The sequence below is a fragment of the Elgaria multicarinata genome, chromosome 10 (genome assembly GCF_023053635.1).
Source record: "Elgaria multicarinata webbii isolate HBS135686 ecotype San Diego chromosome 10, rElgMul1.1.pri, whole genome shotgun sequence".
Taxonomy (NCBI): domain Eukaryota; kingdom Metazoa; phylum Chordata; class Lepidosauria; order Squamata; family Anguidae; genus Elgaria; species Elgaria multicarinata.
Window position 1 is genome coordinate 32,375,638 of NC_086180.1, and position 26,189 is coordinate 32,401,826.

The 26,189-nt window shown below is 40.4% G+C and overlaps 1 protein-coding gene across 9 annotated transcripts in view; it reads right to left on the reverse strand.

Annotated features, from left to right (window-relative positions):
* CAMK2D (calcium/calmodulin dependent protein kinase II delta) overlaps positions 1–26,189 on the reverse strand; it is a 161,178-nt gene that overhangs the window by 13,232 nt on the left and 121,757 nt on the right. For 5 of the 9 annotated variants that reach the window (XM_063136289.1, XM_063136282.1, XM_063136283.1 and 2 more), the window contains 4 exons: positions 25,244–25,303; positions 23,664–23,705; positions 20,154–20,202; positions 386–461 (listed from right to left, as the gene is read on the reverse strand). In XM_063136289.1, the coding sequence (XP_062992359.1) occupies positions 386–461; positions 20,154–20,202; positions 23,664–23,705; positions 25,244–25,303 (227 nt within the window). The remainder of the gene's footprint in view (positions 1–385; positions 462–20,153; positions 20,203–23,663; positions 23,706–25,243; positions 25,304–26,189) is intronic. The other 4 variants (XM_063136284.1, XM_063136287.1, XM_063136291.1 and 1 more) reach the window with 1 other exon arrangement.

Genomic DNA, 26,189 nt, shown 5'->3' on the forward strand with positions numbered 1-26,189 from the left:
AAATACTTAAAAGGTTGTCACACAGAGGAGGGCCAGGATCTCTTCTCGATCCTCCCACAGTGCAGGACACGGAAAACCGGGCTCAAGTTAAAGGAAGCCAGATTCCGGCTGGACATCAGGAAAAACTTCCTGACTGTTAGAGCAGTGCGACGGTGGAATCGGTTACCTAGGGAGGTTGTGGGCTCTCCCACACTAGAGGCATTCAAGAGGCAGCTGGACAACCATCTGTCAGGGATGCTTTAGGGTGGATTCCTGCATTGAGCAGGGGGTTGGACTCGATGGCCTTGTAGGCCCCTTCCAACTCTGCTATTCTATGATTCTATGCTTACAAGCATTTCTACCTGTTCTCTTGAGGTGGTGTGGGAGGGGGGCAGAAGCAACTTACGTGTAGGCTTCAAAATCCCCATTATTGATAGCTTCAATCAGTTGCTCCGTAACCTTGATAATCTCCTGCTTACGAGCTGAAGACAAGATAGAGACATGAATAAAACGGCACATAAGATGAAAAGCGCAAAGCAAATCAGCAGAACAAAAGGCTGTCAGAATAAAAAAAGTTGAAGCTGTTTGACTTTTCTCCCTGATCAATGTGATTTCCATTCATTCATTCATAGATGCCTCGTCTCTCCTGTCTTCTTTCCCTCCATTATTACCACAGCCTGAAGAGTTAAGTTGCGAGCTTTGTAACTGATTGGCCTCAGCACATTTTGTGTTTGCAGAGATATAAAGCATATGTCAGAGATCTGTGATGCATCCATTTTCTATTTGCAAAGGACCTCTGTAATCTCTCAGCCTTTCAGAGAGAATTGTACAGGAAATAAGTTGGCATTATAGGAGCAATCCTTTACTCATGAATCCTGCCTCATGAATCTAGCAGAATATGCCACTTGAGCTAGATTCTCTTAAGAACTATGCAAGCCATCCAGTTTCATCTTCCATGATGACTCCATGGCGCTCCCATATCTTCAAAGATGGAGGGCGAGTATTTCCTGGAAATAGCTATAAATGATTGATATGCCCACAGAATGGTGGGACTGCTATGGAAAAGCGGCCATTTTGTGTGTGTGTGTGTGTGAGTAGATCAGCAATTGTGAGCAACAACTCCTCCTAAGGAGTTCTGCATTTTATTAGGGTGAACAGACCATTAATATGAAATACAAAATCACAGTCTCAATAAAACTGATTATAAAAGGTGACAGATTAAGAAATGGCCTGAGATACATAAAAATGTCCCTTCCCATCTGCTTTTGCCTAATCGGTGTCCTTTTTGGCCCCAGGATTCCTTCCTCTCTCCATTCCTTGGTTTCCTCTTCTCTGACCCTGTCACACAGCTCACTCAGCTGTGTTTCCAAGGTATCAGTTGTGCTGACTGCTGCTCTATTCCTTTGCCCACAGTTCACACATTTTCTTTGCCTCTTAAGAATGACAGTGTTTGCCCTTTACCTTACTGTGAGATATGTTGGTTGCTAGTAATACAAATGGATCAGAAGTGGGGTAGGAGTGATGTTTGTTGACATCACAAAGGCTATAATGGCTCCCTAAAGCAGGGAAAAGCAGTGCTATTTTCCAATGCAGTTCTTAAGGGGACGTGATATTCAGGAGGGAGTTCTCTCCCAAGTAAAACGGTGCAAAGTCTGCTACTTTCTCTTCCCTCTCCAATTTCAAATTTTATTTTTCCCTCTCCCACCCTGCAAAACAGCTTGAGAATGGCAGGCAGATTCACATGTGTGGGAAAGGAAGGTGGAATCAGTATTGTGATCACTGCCTCCAACTCTACAAACACAAGTTGAAACAAAAATAAAACTTCTCTAATTGACACCAAACAGAGAGGGAAAACAGTCCTTAGAATCTGAGAAAAGGAGACTATTAATATATTTGTTATTAACATTTATGAAACATTTATGTTCATAGGTTAAAAAAACAAACACCCAAATCACTCACTGTCACAAATACAAGGGTTGCATTTGCTATTGCAGTCTTGATACACAACAACAACAACAATAATAATAATAATAATAATAATTTTCTTACCCGCCTCTCCACTTCGATTGAGACGGGGAACAACCTTGTACAAAAGACATAGGGCTCATCTACACCAAGCTTCCACTATGAAAGTGGTATGAAAGCGGTATATAAAAGGCGGGAGCCACAGTACTGCTTGTGCAGTACTGACAACTGTTTGGGCTCATGACACAGACCATATACTGCTTTCATACCACTTTCATAGTGGAATATCTTGCTTGATGTAGATGTGTTATGGGCCTCAACAGTTGTCAGTGCACTTCATTACCACTATAAGGCAGTAGGGTAGATCCTGCAGTGCACTTCAATACCGCTATAAAGCAGTAGTGTGGCTCCTGCCTTTTACATACCACTTTCATACCGCTTTCATTGTAGAATATCCTGCTTGGCGTAGATGAGCCCATAGTTTAGGTAGAACTATGATAGCTGAAGCACGAATGATAACGTAGGCTGTGCTGTAGGAGTTAAGAGGCTTCCAACTAGCAGGAAGCTTGGCATGTCTTACATCTGACGATACATAAGGGAGTGGGATAGTCTGAAGATAAAATAGGACATGTGGAGTAACGGGATTTCTGAGGAAGTATGTGTGATGTGGTTCAGCAGAAGTGGAGTTTGCAATGACAGTGTGGGATCCTTTGGGTTTAGGTTTGTGAATTGCAGAAGGCTTTTCAGGACAAAGTAGGTAAAAAGAAAAGATAATGGGACTACAGGATATCAGTTGCACATAGCTGCCATCTGTGACTCTGTAACTTTAAGGTGACACTCTGAAATAAGGGACATCCTCTATAAGAAGGTGCATCCTTCCTAAAACAGTTTGGAGGATTGTGGATGTTAGGAATCAAGAAACCTGTGGAAAAGCAACAGGTGAGGTTTCAGTAGAAGGAAAGTGTATGCTTGCATTATTAGCCTCCGAGATTTTAAAAAACCCCACATGAACTGAATTACTCACAAAACTTTGAAATCAGAGTTAAGCACTACTACAACAGGAACATATAAATAAAAACAGAATAATCAAACAAGAGTGATTCTTACTTTCCACAGCACACACAGTAACTAATCTTTATGTCAATAATGTGAAAATTAGCATATATGTAAGCCTGACAGAACATAAAGCAGCTCTGTTGCACCATATCAAAAGGTCCTAGTCTAGCATACCGTGTCCAGCTAGACTGGGCAACTTGTAGCCCTCCACATGTTTTGGCCTACCAATCCCATCATCCCTCATCATTAGCTATACTTGCTAGGGCTGATGGGAATTGTAGGCCAAAACACCTGGAGGGCCAAAAGTTGTAAATCTCTGAGCTAGATGCTTTCTGGAAGACGACCCCCCTCCCCAGCAGAGCATATAGGCAACATCTCTTCCTTTGTGTTGGCATCCAGCAACTGGTATTCAGTGTCATCCTTCTGCTGAAAACAGAGGTTCCTATCTGTAGCTAATCATACTTAATAATCAGTAGGTATAACTCACAGCAGGGGTATGAATGTTTCCTAGGGCCTAGGATCTCTTCCCCAAAGCACTGACTATCCATTACCGCCAATGGAAGGTTTTCTCTTAGCTAAATTGCAGGGGAAGATGTTCAAGGCAGATTACTGCTGAGAAGGGAGGGTTTCACTCTCCCCTCCCTACATCCTGCAATCCCCTGACCAAATCTCTCCCCGCATTTATATTCCCCACCCCACAATTGTCTGGGGATGATCTGGTACAGGGTGCAAATTAATTGAAGAATTTATTTTATTTGGATAAGAAATGATTCAGCTGGTTTTGCCTCTTGAAAAATTTAAATAAATCCTAGTAATTATTGTTACATTTGCTATAGATATATATCAAGATATGCACATTTTATGTAGATTTGTGTCCTATGGGCCTGGGCCCGAATCTTTTAAGACCCTAGCAACACCCCTGCCTTACAGAATCTTGAGATTCCTGAATGGACACATGGACATGGGAAGGCTGAACTCAAATGACTGCTTAGCCATGGATTCTTTGGGTAGCCTTGGATCATGGGTGGCCAAATTATGTCACAGGTCTCAAAAATGGCATAGGCAGTGGTGTTTATGGCACAGATGGATGCGAGGCAGAGTTACAGGCTTGGCTCTGTCATAAAGTTAATTGCACACTCCTCTCTGCATCTCTCATTGCCTACTCCCCTATGGCTTGGGGCCAGGCTATCTGAAGGAATGCCTCCCATATGTACTTGCCTGGACCCTAAGATCATCCTCAGGGGTCCTTCTCTATGAGCCCCTGCCAAAGGAAGTGAGGCAGGTGGCTACCAGGAGGAGGGCCTTCTCTCCTGTGGCACCCCAGCAGTGGAATGAGCTCCCTAGAGAGGTTCGCCTGGCACCTACATTATATTCTTTTAAACGCCAGGTTATTTTCTCAGTATTTTAACAGTTTATCAACTTAATTTTTAACTGTGCTGTTTTAAACCTGTATTTGAAATCTGTATTAATCTCTGCATTGCTGTTCAGTTTTATCCTAGTTGTGCTTTTATACTGAATTGTATACTGTGTTTTTATACTGTTTAATATTTTGAATGGTTTTCATGGTTTTAATTTTTGTGAACCGCCCAGAGATCTTTGGCTATTGGGTGGTATAGACATGCAATAAATAAATAAATAAATAAATAAATAAATTGATAAATAAAGCCACACCAACACGTAGCATGCATTAGAGCAGATTTACTTTGTAGTTTTGATCCAGGCAGGTTGGCCACCACTCAGCTACACAAATAGTATCTCTGGCCCTTTCTACACCTAAGGATTATCCCAGGAAAATGGAGGGATTGTCCCTGCTTGCTCCTGGGATCCCCTGTGTGGCATTTGGATGCATAGGGACGATCCCAGAATGATCCCGGGGGAAAAGGCAGGTGTAGACATGCCCTCTGACTCTTGGTTCTCATTTATTTATTTATTTATTTATTTTATTACATTTATATACCGCCCCCCAGCCGAAGCTCTCTGGGCGGTTTACAACAATGATTCACATTTATAAAATGTGAATCATTACAATTGACTCTCCTAATTTTATACACTTAATTTGTTTTGAATATTCAAAGTCCTCTTGGCACACAGCAGTTTTATGTTGTTGTTATGCAGTCTATGTCTGTCTTGCTCTTTAGATCCTCTGTATTATAAATGCTGATTTGTCCATAAACAGCAACAATACAATATCTGTAGATGTCATTCACACAGCCCCACTCTCAATACATTACAAGGTGCGTGCTTATTTTCATACTTTTGAAGTCTTGCACTCAGTGTGCAGTACGCAATGCCACAGCAAAGAAATTCCAGGAAGCAAGAAGTTAGGAGACCATTTTTTCAAAAGTAGCACTGAATTGTGTCTCTCAGCTTAATTCTGTTTGGCAATAATTGGATCAGTCTCATATTTATGTGGCTTTAACTGCATGAACATTTGATAAAACTGTATCAGCTGACCTGTTCACTAGAACACACAGTGCATCATGCAGTCCAACAATCCCAGTAAATGAGATTAAGGAATTCTTACTGCTGTACACAGCTGTGACTGTATGTATGCATTAAGACTAGCCTCATTCTTTCCAGCTCTCATCACATCTATGGAAAGAAATTTCAGTGCACAATAGGGACGTGGCAGGAAAAGGAAGAGGTGACTAAACAAGTAGTTTTCTAACTTGTTTATCAAGTGCCTGCATTCCAGCTCTGAGCACATCCATGAAGTTACACAATGGTCTGTACATCCCCCAACTTCCAAGGTGGTGCAAACTTCTTTCCTATTCAATAAATGTATGGAAGTCTTCTGGCTCTAATATAATTGCTTCTGCTACTTCTAAGCTTGAGAAGCAGCACAATGCTCAGTATGTGAAAACATTCACTCCCTCACCTCTGCCCTGCCCGAAAAATCATTGGAAAACTGATCTATGAGCATTAGGACAACTATCAAAACTAGGGACAAATACAACTGAAATGGATCCTCATTCATGTTGAATGGAACTATACTTTTGTAAAGAGACATAAGATTTCCTGTAAGAAATAACACTAGGAATAAATTAAATTGATTGTTTTAGAAAATATGAAACGACACGAGTCTGAGAAAGGTCTTCAGAATCATATTACTTGAAATGACTTCAAAATTCTCAAGACAGACCCATGCCTTTTTCTTTCATGTCAGTTGTCTGATTTAAACAGAGGGGGTATACTGGAGCAATGAAAGGACATCATGTACCTTGCACCTCTCTTCTGGTTTATTGACAGTTTGCCAGGGGTGGGGTTTTTGGGAGTGGTGGTGGGAGAATCAAAGTTCCAAACTGAAGACAACCTCTAATTGTAATCACCAACTCTGGATCCACTTGGTCTTGTTACTATACTTATAATGTCACTGTCCTTTTTATATTACAGCAATTCATTATTCAGCTACATTCTGTTTTACTTCCATTCTAATCCCATAAATTGTTGTGGTAACCAAAGCCAGCTACTTAAACCCATCCTTTTCTGAATCTGGCTTGGCTTTTCCCTTTCTTTTACATTTGTGCATAAAGAGTTCATTAAAACATTAACCAATTCATTTTATTTTTGTATGCTTCAATCTCCCATCTTCCTTGAGCACACTGGCTGAGACTTGCAGTCGAACACATCAGGATGGAATCAGATTAGGGAAGATTGGTGTAAAACGATGCTTGAATTCTCAGCATTCCACACCATGTACAATATTCAATGCCAGGTATTATAAAGGGGTTGAATACTACAAGGTGGGGCTTTTATATGTGGTAACAATTGCATACCCAACTAAGGCCTAGCTTGTACATAAGTACTAGGGCAGCTTTCACCAACCTGGTTCCTTTCATATGTTTTGGGCTTCAACTCCCATGGCCAATGGACAGGAATACTGGGAGTAATCCAAAATATCTGGAAAGCACCAGGTTGGGGGAGGCTATATTAGGGAATAGCCTAGCTGGAGCATATGGATGTCATACATTTGTGTGAACCAGTCCTACCACTGTTGCTTATGCCACTAACCTTTTATAGAAGGATCCAATATTGTTGTTTTCTTCATAGAAGGAGCTTCCATTAATAGAAAGAGAGTTGTGCTCATGAAGTCCTTTCCTGAGCACAACTCGCCTTTCATGAATGGAAGGCGCTGCTGTTCATGGAGTGATAAATCTGGACCCAACCCAAAGCAAGTTCAGAACATCTCTATAATAAGAGAAATGCATTATGCAAATTCTGACTGCTTTTTGGTCTCCAAGTTACAGATACACATGACTTTGCCATCACCCTCACAACTAAGCCTCAGAGGGAGACTAAAGTCTCTTGAAGGCAAAGAGCAATCTGTATATGTACTGTGGGTCTAATTGGTGTGCATTGATCTGTTAGTTACATACATGCAATTAATTTAATCCTGCTCATATGAACCAGGGTTAGGAGTCCCTATTGAAAAACAGGCATGACCTGCCCATCTATATGAGAGTAACTAATTGGTCTTAGAAGGGGTGGGGATGAAGGATAGTGTTGCTAACCAATGCAAATAGTCAAAATAACTCAATTGTACTTTTCATAGCTAGGTAAGTACTGAGTTTAACCTGAAACTCACAGAAGTCTTAAAGGGAAAACTCCTAGGCCTAATCTACACCAAGCAGGATATTCCACTATGAAAGCGGTATATAAAACACAGGTGCCACACTACTGCTTTATAGTGGTATTGAAGTACACTGACAACTGTTGGGGCCCATTGACACATACCATATACCACTTTCATAGTGCTATATCCTGCTTGGTGTAGCTCCTGCCTTTTATATATTGCTTGCATACCACTTTCATAGTGCAAAATCTGTCTTGGTGTAGATTAGGCCCTAGATACTTACTCTTTGGAATTTAAAATGAATTCCAATATTACTTTTTTTAGCCCAATCCTTCATTTTAGTTTATATCCCCATCATACTAGGAATGTTTTTGCAGTATGGTACATCCTTTGAAGTGACAGGGAAGGACTAAGCCAGAGGTGGGTGTTACGTTTTAACCAAATCCTCTGAAGAGGCTCTACATGCATGCAAGAGGTTGAGGATGTAAAGGAGATCTGAATACAGCTTTATGCTGCAGGATAACTGAATAGAGTTTCATGCTGCAGTCACTCATTCCTCCAGATCCCTTTGTGCTCATATATAGCTGCTCTAGAAGGTTATAATCTAATGCATTACTAAGGAAAGTCTGCCACAGATCACTCCACACCAGAAAAAAAGTTATCTTGTTAAAAGTGTATACAAGCAAAATTCAGGTGAGAATGATTCAAGTTCACATTGAAGAGCAGATTATAAAACTACTATAGAAAAGAAGTCAGAGACATTCTTTAACATGTTTTGAATAACTTTATGGTGTTCCTAAATACTTAAGCTGTCATCTGTAGAGTGATATTGCTTTCCAATGTCTGCTGCTTCAAGTGATTCACTGTGATTCACCCGCTAATGATCTGGCAGGAGTTTTAAGACAGCTGATTCTCTCTTCAATTTCCTAAGAAGAAAAGTTTCTCCCAGTAGGCATGCCTACTGAAAATGGATATGCCTTGATCCCTGACAGAAAAAAAAAAATGAAAAATGAAAAACAGTAATGTCAGCAAATGGACTTATCTTCTAACCAAATACACTAATGGATACCTCCCCAACTGTTAATGTTTGATCATACTAGGATGCCAGGCACCTTGTCACATGTAAGAGAAATAATTCCCATCAATATTTATCACATATGTGAAGGTAATTTTTGTATTAGGCATCAAGTATGTAGCAGTGGTGATTCCTACCAGTTTTAATTGTCACTACATAAGATCTTCCAAAGATGCCTATTATATAATTAACAATAAAGAAAAAGCAGTGACATGGCTAATTTTCCTTGTTTTCCCTAAGTTTGCATAATGGCTGACACACACTATGGACTAGCGCATGCAGATCACTACATGAAGAGCACTTTAAATTGCACCTACTCGCAGCTGTAACCATGTTATGCACTGGTTGCGTGCAGCACCTCACCATACAGATCAGCCAATTTTGATCATGCCTCCAGTGTCCAAAAAGAAAGGTTTGTGATGGTGGTGATGGGATAAAAAACAACAACCCACTTAATCCACACATTCAGCCACTGCACATGAAAGATCACCATGGAGGCACAACTTTCATGTGGCAGCTGTAACATGACTTTCATCCTGGCATATTGGTTGAAAGGAGTTCTGAACTTATGAAGATATGAAGCTACATTATTCTGAGTCACACTATTAATCCATTTGGCTCTCCTGCATCTCAGAAAGGGGTCTTTCCCACTCCTACTGGAAGATGCTAGAAGGAACCATGGTAGGTTCTGCATGCAAAGCAGATGCTCTACCCTTGAGCTATAGCTGACTTACCAATAAGAGGAAGAAGGACAGTACCAAAAGAAGAAGTAACAAATGATCCTATCCATCTGTAGTGCAGGTAACAGGGATGGAGTGTGACCAAGGAAGGTTGAGCACAGGCTGCTTCACAATAATCAAATAATTAACATAGGTAGAGTTGCTTCTTCTGTCTCACAAATCTGGTTAAGGTTTTCCAGTTTGTAGACCTCAGAAAACCTCTGAACTTTGGGAAGCTGGAATCAGTACCTGCTGGTAGCTGGAGCTGACATGTCAAATTGGGTTTGCAGTATCAAGGAAGGAGACACTTTCCTTCTGAGGCAACATCAGGCGGATTCACCTGAAATACATGTCTAGCACACTATGTTGGAACTGTGGAGGTCACGTCAACTCCACTTGCTGTATAGCTATATGCAAAGCCAATGAAGTCTTGCCTTTGGGAAAGTCCAAGGCATCAAGTCAATGTGGCAGCAACATTTCTGCCTTGTGTGCCATAGCCCTTGAAATGGCCGTCACCTGTACAGCTGGAGGAGTCTTGCTAGACCTGCCGGCTTACGCCAGCAGGGAGGCGGGACTGAGGCGCGCTACCGTTAGCGCGCCTCCCCCAGGCTTACAGACGGCAGAGACGCAGGGAGGACGGAAGCCCTGCGTCGTCCGCCATTTTTTTTGTTGTTTAAAGGGGCCGCGGGTGGCCCGAAGACTCCAGAGACGGTAAGTGGGTTTTTTTAAAAAAAAAACGGGGGGGGGGGGGCAAGGATGGGAGGGTGGGTGGCACGGGGGGAGGGCAGGTGCGATCGCGCCGCCGCCGCCCAAGCAAGCAGCTGAGCGGCCACGATCGCACCCGCTCTCCCCCCGTGCCACCCACCCTCCCATCCTTGCCCCTGCCATCCTTCGCCCACCCCTGCCGATGGGCACAGCGCTCCTATGAGCGCTGTGCCAGGTCCGAGGCCGGAGCTGGGGAAAAAGCGCGCCATAAGCACATTGGCTTATGGCGCGTTGGAGGAGGCCTCAGCGCGGCCTGTCTCCGGATTCCCCTGTGCGTCATCTGGACACACAGCAGGGAAGCCGGGACAGAAGGCGCGCTAAGGCCTCGTCTAGGAAGGCCCTGAGTCTCTAAATCACCCAAGAATATGGATGCAATGTGGCTTGGAGGATACATGCAGGGCTCAAGAGGAGGAGGAGGAGGAGGAAGAGGAGGAGGAGGAGGAGGAGGAGGAGGAGGAGGAGGAGAAGAAGAAGAAGAAGAAGAAGAAGAAGAAGAAGAAGAAGAAGAAGAAGAAGAAGAAGAAGAAGAAGAGTGATTGTTCACTTGGAATTTTAGAATGTCTCTTCCTCTGCAGAAGAATGTTCAAAATACCAACCAACTAATTTGATTAGGCATGTGGTGAGCACTCTAAAGCAGGGGAGGAGAGTAAATTTCTCCTGCTTGAAAAGGTTTAGGTCAAGCCCTCTTTGTGCTGAGCCTGACTCAAAATGGGGTTTGTAGAACCCTCCCTGCTGGTATGCATCCTGCCATGGCATTGCCTCCCACCTTCCCCAAGAAAGAAAACAAACCTTCTTTGGGGGTGGAGGTAACAGGAAGTGGAGGACAAGAGGATGGGACAGAATGTTCCATTAGTCATTCCTTGCTGGCGATTATGGGACCATGATCCCTGATGGGAAATTATACACAGGGCATGATTTGGAGTCACGGAGAGACCCCAGTCCCACTCTTTCTCCCCCTTCCCCAAGGTAAGGCTTTCTTTCTTGGAGAATGGGGATGCTCATAGGGAGTGAAAGAAGAGCAGAGGCAAGGAAGGATGAGGTAGATGCTCAGGATGGATGCTTAAAAATCCTCTCAGTGCTTTTTGAGCCTTTATAGCTTGTCACTTTGAATTCTCAGGTTAAGCAGGGGTGGATGGGGGCAGGAACTCACACACATACCTGAATTTGACATCTGTATTTTAATTAGCAACTTTACAGTCTCCCTACATCTGACAAATTATGCGCACACCCAACCACCTCCAGATAAGCAAGAGACAGACCTGCTTTCCGGGGGGGTTGCTTTCTCCCTCCGAGTCCAATGTACGGAGGCTAGAGAGAGAAGTAACACTCATCCTCATCCTCATCCATCTCAGAGTTGTTTTCGATAGCAGCAGCACCATCTAGAAAAGAAAAGGGCTGCAATACCTATCCAATCAAAAACAGTCACGGATTAATGTCCGCTTCTCCTCACTTTAAGAATGAGAAGCTTTCTATGTAGCAAGGGAAATAAATCGAAGTCAACTTTTAGGAGGAGCAGGGCTGAAAAAGCCCATCATGGCTTGGAACCCATGCTATGTTTGTAAGTGCTTAGAATTTTTCCAGACCTTGTAAAATTTCCTATGTACATAGCAGAGATTGCTATGTGCAAGCTTTCAACATATAAACAGTTATCTTTTGCTGTACCTTAGAAGGAGGTTTTCCACATCCTTTTCCTGAGGTTTGGTTTAGCTTTAATCCCAAAAGGGACCCATCCTTAATCCAAAAATGGATTTGGGGATCCATTTCTTAACTTTTTCTACTATATATTTGCATGTCGGTAGTGCTACTCGTGCAATCTAACTTAAGCCAGGCTGCAATCCAGTTTAATTATTATTAATAATATTTATTTATATAGCGCCATCAATTTTCATGGTGCTGTACAGAACAAAATAAAACAGAATACAAAACACCCTGCCATATGGCGCATATTCTAAAATCAAAGTAACAAACAAACAGGGAGGGGAAAGGCTAACCAGCATGGGGGACAATAAAACAAATAATAAAATGGATTTAAAACAAATGGATTAGGGTTATCATCTCCAAATGAGGGGCTCCTGAACCTCTACATAATTGTGCAGGGAGGGATTTCCCCCCTCACTTTTCCATACAAATTTGCACCTGTCAAAACTCCTTCTTCTATACAACTATCCTTTACATTTGGCTGCACTAGTTAGCATACAGCTATGATTCTGAAGATAGCAGGTATGCTTTCTGTATTTGCTGCTGTCCTTAACATATTCCCAAACAGCAATAATTATGTAAATAGATTCAGTTCAGGATTAAAAATTAGTAACTGAAGTCAGATACGATCACATTTAATAGCACACTTTATTATCCCAAACATGGATTTAAGTAAATTCATGTTTGTCTCCCATGTGAGTTCAATCAGATCATTTATAGCAGAATATGATTATGATACTATTTTGCATAAAACAGATGGCTGTTTCACAGCGCTATTCTCCCATGCAATGATGCACATTTTTACTTCATAAACAAAAGAGGGAGAGAAGCCTTGCTATTTGTGCTTCTGAGCTGCACTGTTTTTGAAACAGAAAAATATAAATCTTCTGAACTGTGCACTTGACAACACTTTGGTACATGCAGCATTCATCAAAGGACCATTTGCAGTCATCAATGTTTTTCTAATAATTACCCAACAAAAGCCCATATAGAGAGTGATGTGTGTGTGTGGTTTTCTTTTTAACTGAACAAAGACATTGAGTCCTGTGACACCTCATTAACGATTCATGGATCTGGCAAAGTTAGCCTATGAACCTGTATGCAGTCAGAAGGATAGCCATGCTATTCTGTTACAGCAAATACACACAAAGCAAGTCTTGGGGGACCTTAAAGACTTTGTTAAATTCCATCTGCGTTTCGCAGATTGTCAGCGGTCTTTCCTTCCGTCATCCACTCATTGATGGAACTGGATTTTCTAAAACAGAATTTCATTCTTCTTGCGTAATTTGTACTAGTGTCGCTGTGCAACAGTGCTAATGCACTAATCCACATTAGCAAGTGCACATTAGCCAAATTCCCCACCCAACCAGCCAAAGTGAAAACCCGTTCCGCAAGTCCACAGAATCTGCATGGCTCAGAAAAAGCTGGTCTTCTGCCAAATCTGCAGTTCAGATTCATAGAAATCTGAACATATTTGAATCCATTGTGGATTTCTCCAACACCCATAATTGTGGCATGAGCTTTCATGGACTACTGCCGGTCCATAAAGATGTATGCCGCAATATGCCTTGTTGAGGGGATAAAACACAAGCTTCTTGTCTCTTGGAATGATACAGAAAGGCAGGTCTTTCCAAAATCTTTTTGGGATTCAGATATGGATTATGCTCTGCACAAAAGGTATCGTAGATATTTAGGCAATTGTACTGCCAGTGAGATAGGAAGACTAATAGCAGTCAATCCGGGTGAAGTACAAAGTGTTGGTTATTACCTTTAAAGCCCTACATGGTTTGGGTCCAGGCTACCGGGGGGATCACCTTCTCCTGTACAATCTGCCCCGCACACTCAGGTCCTCTGGGAAGAATCTACATCAGCTAGCAAAAACTAGATTAACTACTGTTACCCAGAGGACCTTCTCTTCTGCTGCTCCCAGACTGTGGAATGGCCTGTCGGAGGAGCTTTGTCAACTTGACAGTCTTTTAGAATTTAAAAAAGCAATAAAGACTGATCTATTCCGGCAGTCCTATCCAGTGAAATTTTAGAATGTTTTAAGGATGTTTTAAAGATGTTTTAATCATGTATGGTATGTTTTTAATCAGTTTTTAATGTGTATTTTATATCATGTTTTTATACTGTTTGTTTTATACTTTGAATGATTTTAGTTTTTGTGAACCGCCCAGGGAGCTTCGGCTGTTGGGCGGTATAAAAATGCAATAAATAAATAAAGTAAATAAATAAAAATAGGCTGGTTTTAAAACATCAGTTGCTAAAACTGCTAAATTCTGTAACTGGGCAGAATACCTGTGAAATATAAGGAAAGATTTGAAGGTGCAACAAATGCACAGCTTTAGAAACATGCCTTTCTGATATGGTACATAATACATTAGGAAGGTGGCCTAAGCAAGCCCACTGAATTGAATGGGAGTTGTGGAAGAACAACATCACAGACTACTTTAGTGCTCTTGTGCCATTCCCATTCATCTCAGTGGGTGCACAGGAGAATGTCCTGGTAGCCTGTGCAAAGTGGGAGGTTCATAAATCACATAATATCCTTACATAAATGCAATGTGAGCATACATGGATGGATGCACTATTTATACATAACACCTGTGTAAACCAACTTATGTTTTAGATCAGCAATGGCTTCCACCTAGGGCTATCACAACAATCAAGTTCTGCTATGCAAACCCCATCAAAATAGATGGAAGCTGTGCACTGCATGTGCTCCCAGGGCTTTTATTCATTTTGATGAGTCTTGTGCAGGGGAATGTTCCTGCAGACTGTACCAATAATATGCAAAGTGGGGGTTCATGTGATCTCATAAATTCTCCTGCTTAAAAATGTTTTTGCAGGATAGCCATGTGGCATCAACGTCCTGCTTTGTGGGGTTTCATCCTGTAGTCATATAGCAGAAATTCTTATTTTCTTACACATATATAAGTTATCATTCTTGCCCACAGCAAATTACTCTAGTGCCAAACAGGAATACGCTAAATCAAAGTGAAGCCTTGAAAGAACAAAGAATACCAGAATCTTTCCCCTTTATAATGTATTCATACAATTTCATCTTGCATAAATTTTCTTCTCCTATAAGCAATTTCTGCTTCTGTTGATGAGCCTGACAACACACCCTTTTTCCTGCTGCATTTGCAGGTAAATTAAATATTATATTCTTTAACTGTTTGAGATCTGCCCCATGACTAAGCCAGGGGTTCAGAGAAGTGGCCAAGTCTCCGTTACTTCTCCACTGGAGGAACGAAGGTGACCCAGCCACTTCACACACCCTGTCTTCTTCCTCCATTGTGGGAAGGAGGCAGGGCACATGAAGGAGAAGGGGAGGGAGGTTGCTTTCCCCCATGGGGGCAAATCACAATGCCAATGCTCTTCATCCCTGCTGCTCTTTCAGACTGGAGTTGGCAAAGAAGATGTGGAGAGTGTGGATGCTTTTTCTGGCATGGGTGAGTCCCAATGGCTCTGCCCCTCAACACTCTGCCCCGTTATCTCTGATCTGAGATTGGAAATAACAGTGGGGGTTCTACTTCTTGGGCAAACCAACAGGAGAATCCCCACTGTTCTCTCCGATCTCAAATTGAAACTAGCAGTGAGTGGATGCCCACCAAGGGGATTCCTCTCACCCCCCAGAGGAACCCAAAGAGGCTAGGTGGGCCGGCCTGGGGTGGCCTGCGGGCCTCCATGGACTGGAGGTTCTCCACCACTGACTCTAAGCTTTTAAGGACAATGCCATTCTGTTGCATTGTATTTAAAATATTAGCACTGGATTTTACATTTTTAGCTATTTCTATGCCATTTTAGCCTTTTAGCTGTTTGCAGTCCACCCAGAGAACATTGGTTACTGGGCAGACTAAAAAGGTAATAAGTTAATAAATAATAAATAAAACCTGCCTCAGAGGCCTTGAGCTCCTACACAGCTATTCCATCAGGGAATTCATGTACGATCCATCAATAAATAAATGACTTTCCAGGAATTAATATCTTTTAAAACAACAGATTTGTTAAAGTTTTTAAGTATTTTAAATAATGTTGTGTAGAAGTATAGAATTGCTCAAAGAGTAAGCCATGGTAGAATTCTCTTTGAGCAATTCTATACTTGAACTAGTTTAGATATTAACCCTTCTTGTGAGGAAAACCATCATTCTGTACCAGCAATGGGGATCTAATTCTCAGCATTCTCATCAAACTAAAAATCCCCCAATACTATGGTGGGATGACAGCAACAACATTAAAACTAGTAAGTTTGTAGTGCAGAGCTATCCCTACACCTCTTACTATGCTTACCACTACACTAGGTCAATTCAGTTTGTCGGTATTAGACCTAAATTAAGTAATTTTGTTGTAAAAGAATAGGTTATGGATTTCCGAAATAAAGACATTCTCAAATAGTTCAAAGTCCAGACATGCTCTAGTCTCTTCTCCACTCATCTTTTTTCACCAACTACGCCAACATTAATTGCTTCAAGCAACGAGTCACATTGCTCTGCACAGAAGTCCTCACATAAGACCCATGCAGCACATAAAAATAGTAGCACATAAAACACCAAGTACAAAAGGCAGGAATGTTTTGGCAAAGCACAGGATACATTGGAATATAATCAAGTCCCTCTGAAGTTTTTGTGAACCGTCCAGAGAGCTTCAGCTATTGGGCAGTATAAAAATGCAATAAATAAATAAATGGAAGTATGGTAAAAGCATGGTAGTACTCCCATTCATTTTAATGGGGCTTGCCCAGGAGAACTTCATGGTGGAGTATGCCTTTAATTGGTAATACTTTAAGGAGAGAGTTTACCATATATAAAAAGATCACCAATTCAGTTACATCGACACAAACATTCCTAAATTGCCTATTGATCTATCTTCACATCATTGCCTCACAAGAATTTTCTTCAAATAATATGATGAAATTCAAGTTGAACCAACTGTGCAGGCAGAACGCTTCCCATATATCCATCACAAATCAGTCTACTATGATGGAAAGAAGAAAAGGTATTCATGTTAGCAGAGAAGTATCAGGCCATCAAACTGCAGTAAACTGTAATTTTTCAGGCCAAGTGTAAATATTGTATTTCCAATGGCTATTCTATTACTGCAGCTGGGAGTGGGATGAGGTGAATCAAGTAAACTGCCTACATTGCTTAACTTACATAAAAGAGAGGAAGGAGTGGACTGGCTGGGCCCAGATTCATGCAAGAGATTCTGCGAATTTGTAACTTTCTTGGACCTTGCCGCCGAATTGATGGAAAGAAACACAACATATGAACAAACAAAGATGAGGAGGTAGAGTATGATCAGAATCCTCAGGAGGCACTGGCAGCAGGAGCGGCCGTTGGGACACAACAAAGCTGGCGACCGGTAAGATGAAGAAGCAATGGGAGAAGAGGAATGGTGAGTAGAACATGACACCTCCATGTCACCCTCCTTTCTGAGAGCTGTATGGGGGGCATGGAGATGTGAGGAAACAAGAAAGAAAGAAGGCCAAAACACAAAGAAAACAAAATGATAATTTAATCACAAGCAAACAATGAACAACTGAGCACAGCAACACCAATAGGGAGTTTTTATGGGAAGAGAGACTCACTCAAAAGATGAAAGGGAAAGATGAAATGGTTTGTATACGATGTATAATGTATTTTAAGGTTTTAATGAACTTCAGCTATTGGGAGGCATAGAAGTGTAATAAATAAAAAATGAAATGAAAATAAGCAGGCACCATCACAAGCCACAGGCATGTAAAGTTTTGTGCTGTACTCAGTGTGTTCAGGGTAAGGATATACGACATAATCATATTTTAAAACAAAATTGATATAGATATTGTACAGGAACACACAGGATTGTACAGCATGTACCTCAAATGATCTCAAAAATATTTCCTGTTCCCTGGAAAATATCCTACTAGCTTGCCTAAGATAAAGATGAAGGAAAACTTGCCACATGACTTCTGTTTATTTGAATTTCATCTTTAAATCTGAAGTACTCACAAAACAATATCTTCTATTTTCTTCTCTAATAAATTTCTGAATTGCACGTAATGAGATGTAGGGTTCGCCATTATCAGAATCTTACAACAACAAAATTAAAACCCTTATCAAACAAAGATACAAGTACTATTAACCTGAAAACTAGCCCTTTACAAATCAAAATACCATTGTGGTATAGTACCGACTGAAACTCATTTTACTTTCTAACACATGAAGGTGCTAAAGCTCTCGATATTTTATAATGTTATTTTGCATACTTTCTAACAAACATTGTAAGAAGGATACCCAAAGTCCTAATATCCAGAATTTTATCTACCTGTTTATTGACTGTCAACCAGCAATCCATAAAAAATCATGTATAAAGGCTCAAACTACCCGTGACACAAAGATTTTCCACAAAGTTCTAAGCTTCCTTTAAAATAATAATAATAATAATAATAATAATAATAATAATAATAAAAAATGCAAAACAACCTTGGCATCTGTTATCTATACCAGGATGGGCTGCTTTAACCCTTTTCCTTCCTGCCATTTGTCACCCCCTTATACCCACACCCACATGTCTTCCCACTTATGAGGAAGCACCAATGGGGAGAGAATCTGCACTTTGCACCTGACGTGGTAAAATCTTGTTCTGCATCCTAAGCTACGAGTTTACTGAAAGAGGAGCGAAAGAAAACTTAGGGCATGAACCAGCCAAATTAAGCACTTCTAAAGCCTATTGAGATTTAACGGTCACAACCAGGGCATGGTCTAAAGGCAGATTATACAGTGACTTAGTTGCAGCTAAGCAGCTCTGGGTCTGGTCAGTGCCTGGATAGAAAACTAGCTGGGAATCCTATATATACCTCCTTGACTGAAAAAGCACAAGATATAAGTGTAATAAAATAAAATAAACTACGAATATATATTTTAAAAAGCAGTGTTTTCTACTAGAAAGATATAAGTACCTTTACTTAATGACCTTACAAGGGCTTAACATTGGATGGATCATGCCCTTAGAACAGGTGTGCAGAACCTGTGGCCTTTCAGAGTACAACTCCCATCATCCTTAGCCATTGGCCATGCTGGCTGGGGCTGATGGGAGTTAAGGGTCCAACATTTGGAGGGCCACAGGTTTCCCACCATTGCCTTAGAAAATAACAGAGTATGTTAAGGAAAAGGGAGGAAAAGAAAAATTAAAAAAACACTAATTTGGCAGAACACAAAAACACTGGAATTTGAACAGAATTTTTTTCTTAAGAAGAAAGCTGTTTAGAAAAAAAACCATACTGAAAAAACAAAATTTGAAACAGGAAAGTTTTTTTAAAAAAAATCCATATATAAACTTAACTATAATACTATAATTAATGAACATAAATAACAGAATACTATAAAAAATGAATTTCTACAAATGTACTCTTCATTCAGCAGAGGCCTAGTTCAATCCATACTCATCCCCCATGCATGGGCCCAAATCACATGAATGATTAATAGATTTTATTTGGGATATTGGCATTGGATTTCATGTTTCTCCATAGTTCTATGGATGTTGCTGGACTACAACTTCCATCACCCTGACCATGGTCATACCGACGGGCTAAAGAGAGTTTCGAGTCCAGCAACATCTGTAGAGGACACAGGCTCCCCTGCCCTAATGTACATCTTATTCAAATGCTACATTGATGTGTGGATGTCCTGCAGCCTTAACGGTAGGATGGGTGCACTGGATGGGTATGGAAAGAAGCTGTAATATCACATGCATACGCACTAGGCACTGCACAGGAAAACCATAAACTTTCCACATGAGCTCTGTGATAAATAGGCATATGAAGCAGTTAACACTGTTTCAGTAAATAACCCTATGAAATTGTAAATCTAGAACAAAATATATTGTTGAAGATAATAAAAAGCTGCTTGATACTGCTGTGAAGGTTCTGCCTTAATGTAGCCCCACCCGCATTTCTGCAAATAATACATTTGCACATCCATACAGAATGGCTGAACTGAGGGACACTGAGAGATGGTAATACTGTGGGAGAACACTGAAAGACCTGGCAGCAGGGAGATGTCAGCACAGTTCTGGTACGATCAAATGTCTCTCTCCAATTTTCAGGCTGGGGACTCTTGAAAGTGTCATTTGGTAGATGGAGGATTTGGTGCACCTCCTCCCATCTTCTTATCATTATCGATGGTGTGGAAGGACTGTGCAGACAGCTGCTAAAATTGTACAATCACTTTCCTCTGATTATAAAGAAATTATATACTTAACACATTAAGCAAATGCAACTAAATGTAGGTAAATGTTAAATTATAGCAGATCTTGCATTCGTAACTATCTATTTATATCATACCTTTTACATCTTCATCTTCAATGGTTGTGTTGGAGCTCTCTGTTGATTCCTGTTGAGAAGTACAACAGAAATTCATTAACGGAACTATTCTTAAAGTCTACTTCATATTTTACAATTGTTGTCATACACATCATGCAAAGCCCAGAAGCAGACCATGTGACTGCAAGACTCAAACAAATAATCACAGAGGGTGACTGCTTCTACCTGAAACGAAATGTCAGGTGGTCCAATCCAATTTGGAAAGGAACATTTAAAGAGACATATTTCCTGTTGTCCTGTTTTGAACTCCACAGGAATATAAAGGAAATACAACTGTGAAAAATAGGATGATTTGGTTTTCTTATAACTGTTATGCATTTTAGACAGATGATGATGAATTAGTTTAGCTGACCATCAGAACTAGCCATTTTATGCTTGGCAAATATGATGCGTAGAAAAATCATTCACTGTAGAGATATGCCTTGAATTCATAGGTGCGCAGCACAATCCAGAGTCTACTAATTAAATTACAGAAATGGAAAAGCTCCCATTGACTTCATACAGATAAAATCCAATCTGTGGTTTCATATGGCCAGGATCCAAAGAACAGTGTAGACAGAAGGTCAGTGTGCCAAAGAGGGTTGTGTGTGTGTTTCTCAAAATAGCATTACCCCCACCCCTCCCCCGGCCATGCCATGTGGCAGGTCACTTTTGAAATGGAGGGGAGTTTCAAAGGCATTGGTGATATGGCATGGTAGCCTGCTGTATGTAGCCTTGCATGCATGTATATCTAAATAAATAAAACCAAAAATGTCACTGGGCATTCCCAGGAGCATAACTGAAGTAACTGAGTAAAGGCATGGACTAAAGACATGGGCTGTAGCCACTCTGCTTAAGTTAAGCAAGTCTGATCTGGCCAATGCCTGAATGGAAGACTTCCTAGTACCCCTGGCCTTGATCAACACTGAAGAGAAGTGGGGGTGGGGGAATGCAATAATTAAAATAAAAATTGATCTTTGAATCCTGGTCTCTGTTTTAAAAGTTTTTTCCTGTCCCCCCCAAGGAAGTTATTGGGAAGGCTTAAAAAGAGGCATATGCTCAGAGATTTTCTAGCATTTTTGCTTCCCACTTGTGTTTTTTGCTGACATATTGTTCTTTGCTGGTTTACAAATTACTGGTTCATCAGGCAGCTGTTTTTAAAAAGTCACCACAGGGTCAAAAAGACAACTATCTCTGATGGCTTGCCAGAGATTTATGAATTGCAAATAACAAAAGTAAATTAGTCTATGGTATAGATGCTATGCACTTAAAAGGACACTGTCAATGATGGTAAGATCTTTCTGGATTTTTTTTTTAAATTTTGGAATTATTATTATTTTTAAAAGACAACTTTGCAAAGGTTCTTTGCACATTAGGAAAAAAGAAAAAATGCTGAATAAAGTAGAAGGCATGCCACCTTATGTTTGAAATAAGGGCAATGCTGATAATGGATCAAGTGCAGGCTTGTAAAGAGTTACTCATGTAGCCACCTCGAGCCACTATGATTCATCTCCACATCAGAAAGAAAGTTGGTTCTTTTTTCCCTTCTGACACACATTATCAAAACAAGTATGTGTGGGCAGGCTACTAAACTGTCCAGTAATTTCAGAGGGTTTATCTGAAAGGCTGACTCATCAGTTTCAGATGTTCCATGGGCTTAGTATAAGAACACGGATACATGAATACCAACATCACACCTTGACAGTATCCTTTTATTCCCACCCCCTCTGCACAAAAACAAGGTGGATTCAAATGAAAGTTTCCAAAAGCTCGATGTATTATCAACAATTAAAACACAAGATGTATGCACACCAGTGAATATATCAATGAGCGCCACACCATTCCAAATATCTGCCCTACCACTCACAATGAACCTTCATGCTCTGTTTGATGTTAGAATGCTCAAGAGTCAAAAGGCGCACACAGATATATCATGCTTCATAGGTTATGCAGCACACTTCTTCAAAATGTTTATGATATCCACCCACACACAAGTAGAACAAATCTACATATATACAAGCAGAAGAAATTCCATGCATCACCTCACAAGCCAACCCCATGGAAGCATCCATTTCACCCATCATGCTAAAAAGCTTTTTGGTGGTGGAGTGGAATAGAGTAAGTGCACCTTAAGAGCAATTTCCCCTAAAAGTGATTTTCTTGTCCACGCTGAGGTGCATTTTAGTGTTTATTTTAGGGAAAGGGGAACACATTTATATCAATTTTCTATAGTTATACAGAAAAACCAAGTAGATGCAGTCACGCCAAAGAGCTATGATGTTTTGACTCATTTGGTTTTTGCAGTAAAGTGAAAATTTGACATTAGTGAAAATGTAGGCTGTAAACTGCATATTAAACACAACGTGAAAGGCAAAATGTGGTTAATGAGGAAGTAGTAGCAAAGTAAATGTCACAGTCCAGCTTATGTATGTCCAACAGAGACTATAAAAAAATATGAAAATGAACAGGAGATCTAAATACAATAAGCTGGGATACATGCTTGAGAAAGGCCTGTAGTGTTAACACTACCACGCAAGTACTGTCCACAAACACAACACAGGGCAGCTACAGGTAATTATATTAGATAATCAGAAAAGAATACCGATATTCGAGTATACACTGACATTTTCTTTCATTAGTGAACGATGAAGCACTAATTATGGTATTCCCTAGTCCAAGGATAGGTAACTTGTTCTAGCTATGTCAGAAATTTTATTGGCAACTATATCTTCAAATTTAATTCTTCAGCAGAAAGAAAATCGCTTTCCCCCTTTTTTTTTCTTCAAATGAAAGCTGCTAATCCCAAGATTCTAGTGACCACATGCAGGCTGTGACGCAACAGTTGCTTAGCCCTTTTCCAAGTCCATGCAAGGAAAAACCATTTGAGATGAAATACAATTCAATGCACACAGCCATCGTAAGCAACAGTTTAAAGAAATGAATGAATACACACACACACACATACACACGGGGAGGGGGAAGCGAAATCCGGACCACACTTTTGCAACCTCAGGTGAGTAGCTGAATGATGTTCTAAAAGAAGCATGAAGTTCAATGCAGAAGTCATTTCACAGAACAAGTTGTACAAAGATGAATGAGCATGATAAGAAACAGAAGATGGGACAGATCTTCAAATGTGCCTTCCTTCGAACATGTAAAGCCTTAAGACCACTCTGCATCTGAGGGAAAGCTTCTTCTTGTCCTCAAGAACATTAAGTTTCAGTCAGAAGCCAGAGATGTATACCAACAGCATAGAATGGCTTCTACCAGAACTTATGCAGCCTTGGCTTCAATTGAATTCTACTGCAGTTGAGGAAAAGTGCTCTGCAGGATCCAGTCACAAATTAAATGATCCCCTACAGGCTTTACTACATAAGTGAGTACCAGGTAGCTAATTTCCTAGCTAAGGCCTGCATAAACACTGTGGTTTGGAATACTGAATGGAATATGTAATTTGAAAAGAGCAGAATGGCACTGATCCTTTCTGAATACCTTATTTCCATCTGGGTTGTGGATTACAGTGGTTTGGGGCTCCTGAGTGAGAACAAAATAGAGAGAGAAAACAGTTCTCGGTAAATAGATTTTTCATTAGTGAGAGGGAGAACGAAAAGAGCCAGATGACAAGTGCTAAGCACTGACAAGAGCTAAAGCAATGTTAGCTTCTGCCAGAGGATGAAACTGGCAACCCAGCAAGAAATAGTATATCTACTGTAGCAGCATGCAAAGACCTTATTCATGCAGGGCTTTAAAGCTCTGGAGATCTAAAGAGGCACTGACTCTTTTACAATGTCCCAAATCAAGTGGCTGGCTGCATTTTTACCCCATTCCCACTCTTACTTTGAAGTCTTCGTTTCTACTGTGGGGATGGACGGACATGGTTACCTATGATAATGAACTAACTAAAGCACCATGCTATAGCTGACAAAAGGTAAAAAGGGACCATAACAGGCTAAGCAGCTTCACAAAAATGAAATCCTCTCCATGAAACAGTCCGTGAAGTGCTGAGGGGTCTTGACAGCTGCAGATCCACTTCAGAGATAAATAGTAACAATGGAAAAGGGTATAATTGCAGAATTTAAACCCTTCCTTCCATCTGCAAAAATATTTCTAGGGTTTGTGGCTCACAAACATATATTTTCATTTAAGGATATATTTTAAAGGTTTCACAATTTATGCAAGGTATTTGGGCTAGTAATTTTTAGAGCATGTATGAAAGGTAAATTAAATTGCAGAAATCTGGGGGCACAAGTATCATTTCTTCAAATTGGTTTTCCAAAACATGGAAGGTGGGATGCCCCCAATAATCTGGTAATGAAGTGCCAAGATTTAATGCTGAAGCTTTGCTGTGCAACCCTGAGAAATCAGAATAAGTAACAGGAGCAAGGTTATTATATAAATAGCCTGACTCATTAGCTATACATTCCTTGTAGAGCCTATTATGGAGTAATGACTCCTATGTATTAAAGGATAGCAGTGGTAAATAACAAGCTTTAGAGCTAGATGCCTCTTGATCCCAGTACGTGAAGTCTTGAAAAGTCCCGCTGAGAAAGTAGGGAATGAGAAGCTGAATAAGGTCTACTTGGTTGTTGCCTAGCAATAATCTTATTAGCTCTCCTTGACTCGCGTTATTATTATTATTTTAAAAGGAAGAGATTTTGTTTAAGCCTCATTTATAAATACTGAAACAGTCGTCGGGTGAAGAGCTAAGGGCAAGCACAAAAGCACATTCTATTCACTTTCTGACATAGCATGCAAAGGAATTCAGCTACAGCTACCAATGCTACTTGCACAAGTACATCCATTTTCTATGTCAAATTGGTTAATTAGAAACAACACACTGTTTCACAATGAACCAGTTCATAAAAGCAAAACAAAAACCAATCCCCAGTACCCAAGAAAGAGAGTAAAGCGCTTCAATTTTTTAGAAAGCAAATAAGGAGTAAAGGAAAGGGAGAGAGAGAGAGAGAGAGAGAGAGAGAGGGACAGAGAGAGAGGGACAGAGAGGGACAGAGAAAGAGAGACAACTTGGAAATGGAACTCAAAAGCAAGTTAAAGGAAAAAGCTAGGTATACCAGCGCCGGGGTAGGAATATTTTCTTTGGGGCTGGTTACTACGTTGGTTTTGTTGTTTATCTGTAGATATGCAGAAAATAGAAACAAACAAGCCTTAGACCTCTCACAGCAGATAATCATATCTATATCTCCCTATGTAGAATACACAGATATAGATATTGAGATAAAGACTGGCAGAGGAATGAGTTTATAAAATCAAAAGGAACAATGACAACAGATTTAATAAGAAACTATAGCAGCTACTCCCAATGCAATTCAAAAATGCCCTAGGAGGTGCTGTATAGACTATGGTTTCAGCTGTGTTACTAAGAGGTTTCTTAAAACTGGCTAAAACCAAGCAATATGCAATTCATTCAGGTTTAGAGAGAATAGACCTACATTTCCAAAGACGTATTTGCCACCTCCCACATTTGTATGTGATGCTATTAAATAAAGTGCAGCAGGTTTGAGCTTAGCTTCGGAGAACCCCTATATTATATCCATAGAAACCTCAAGCTGCTGTAATTAGTGTACTGGAGTACTTCCTTGTTATTGGTAAATGAGTTCCATAGATATCCTAGGACATTTTTAATGAAATACATTTAGTATTTCATATGAGGCATATGCATGATTTTTTTTAAAAAAAATAGTAACTCCATTGTTTTAAAAACACTTTTGTTATCCATGTTAGGACTGAACACAATGCAGAATACTTGCAAGATATTGCACAATGCAAAATACTTCTCTTTCTCCAGACACAACAGGAATTCACTTAAACCAGACCACAAGATATATATTCAGCAGAATTTTAACTCTTGTAGCTATTGCTCTTATTTACAGTTGCATGACCCTTTACAAAGTCAATGCAGAAAGAAGGATTGGTGAATCCCCAAACTACTAGTGTAGGCAGAATCTGGGTATCTAATACGGGTCACAACATTTATATATTTTCAAAGAAAGTCATTTT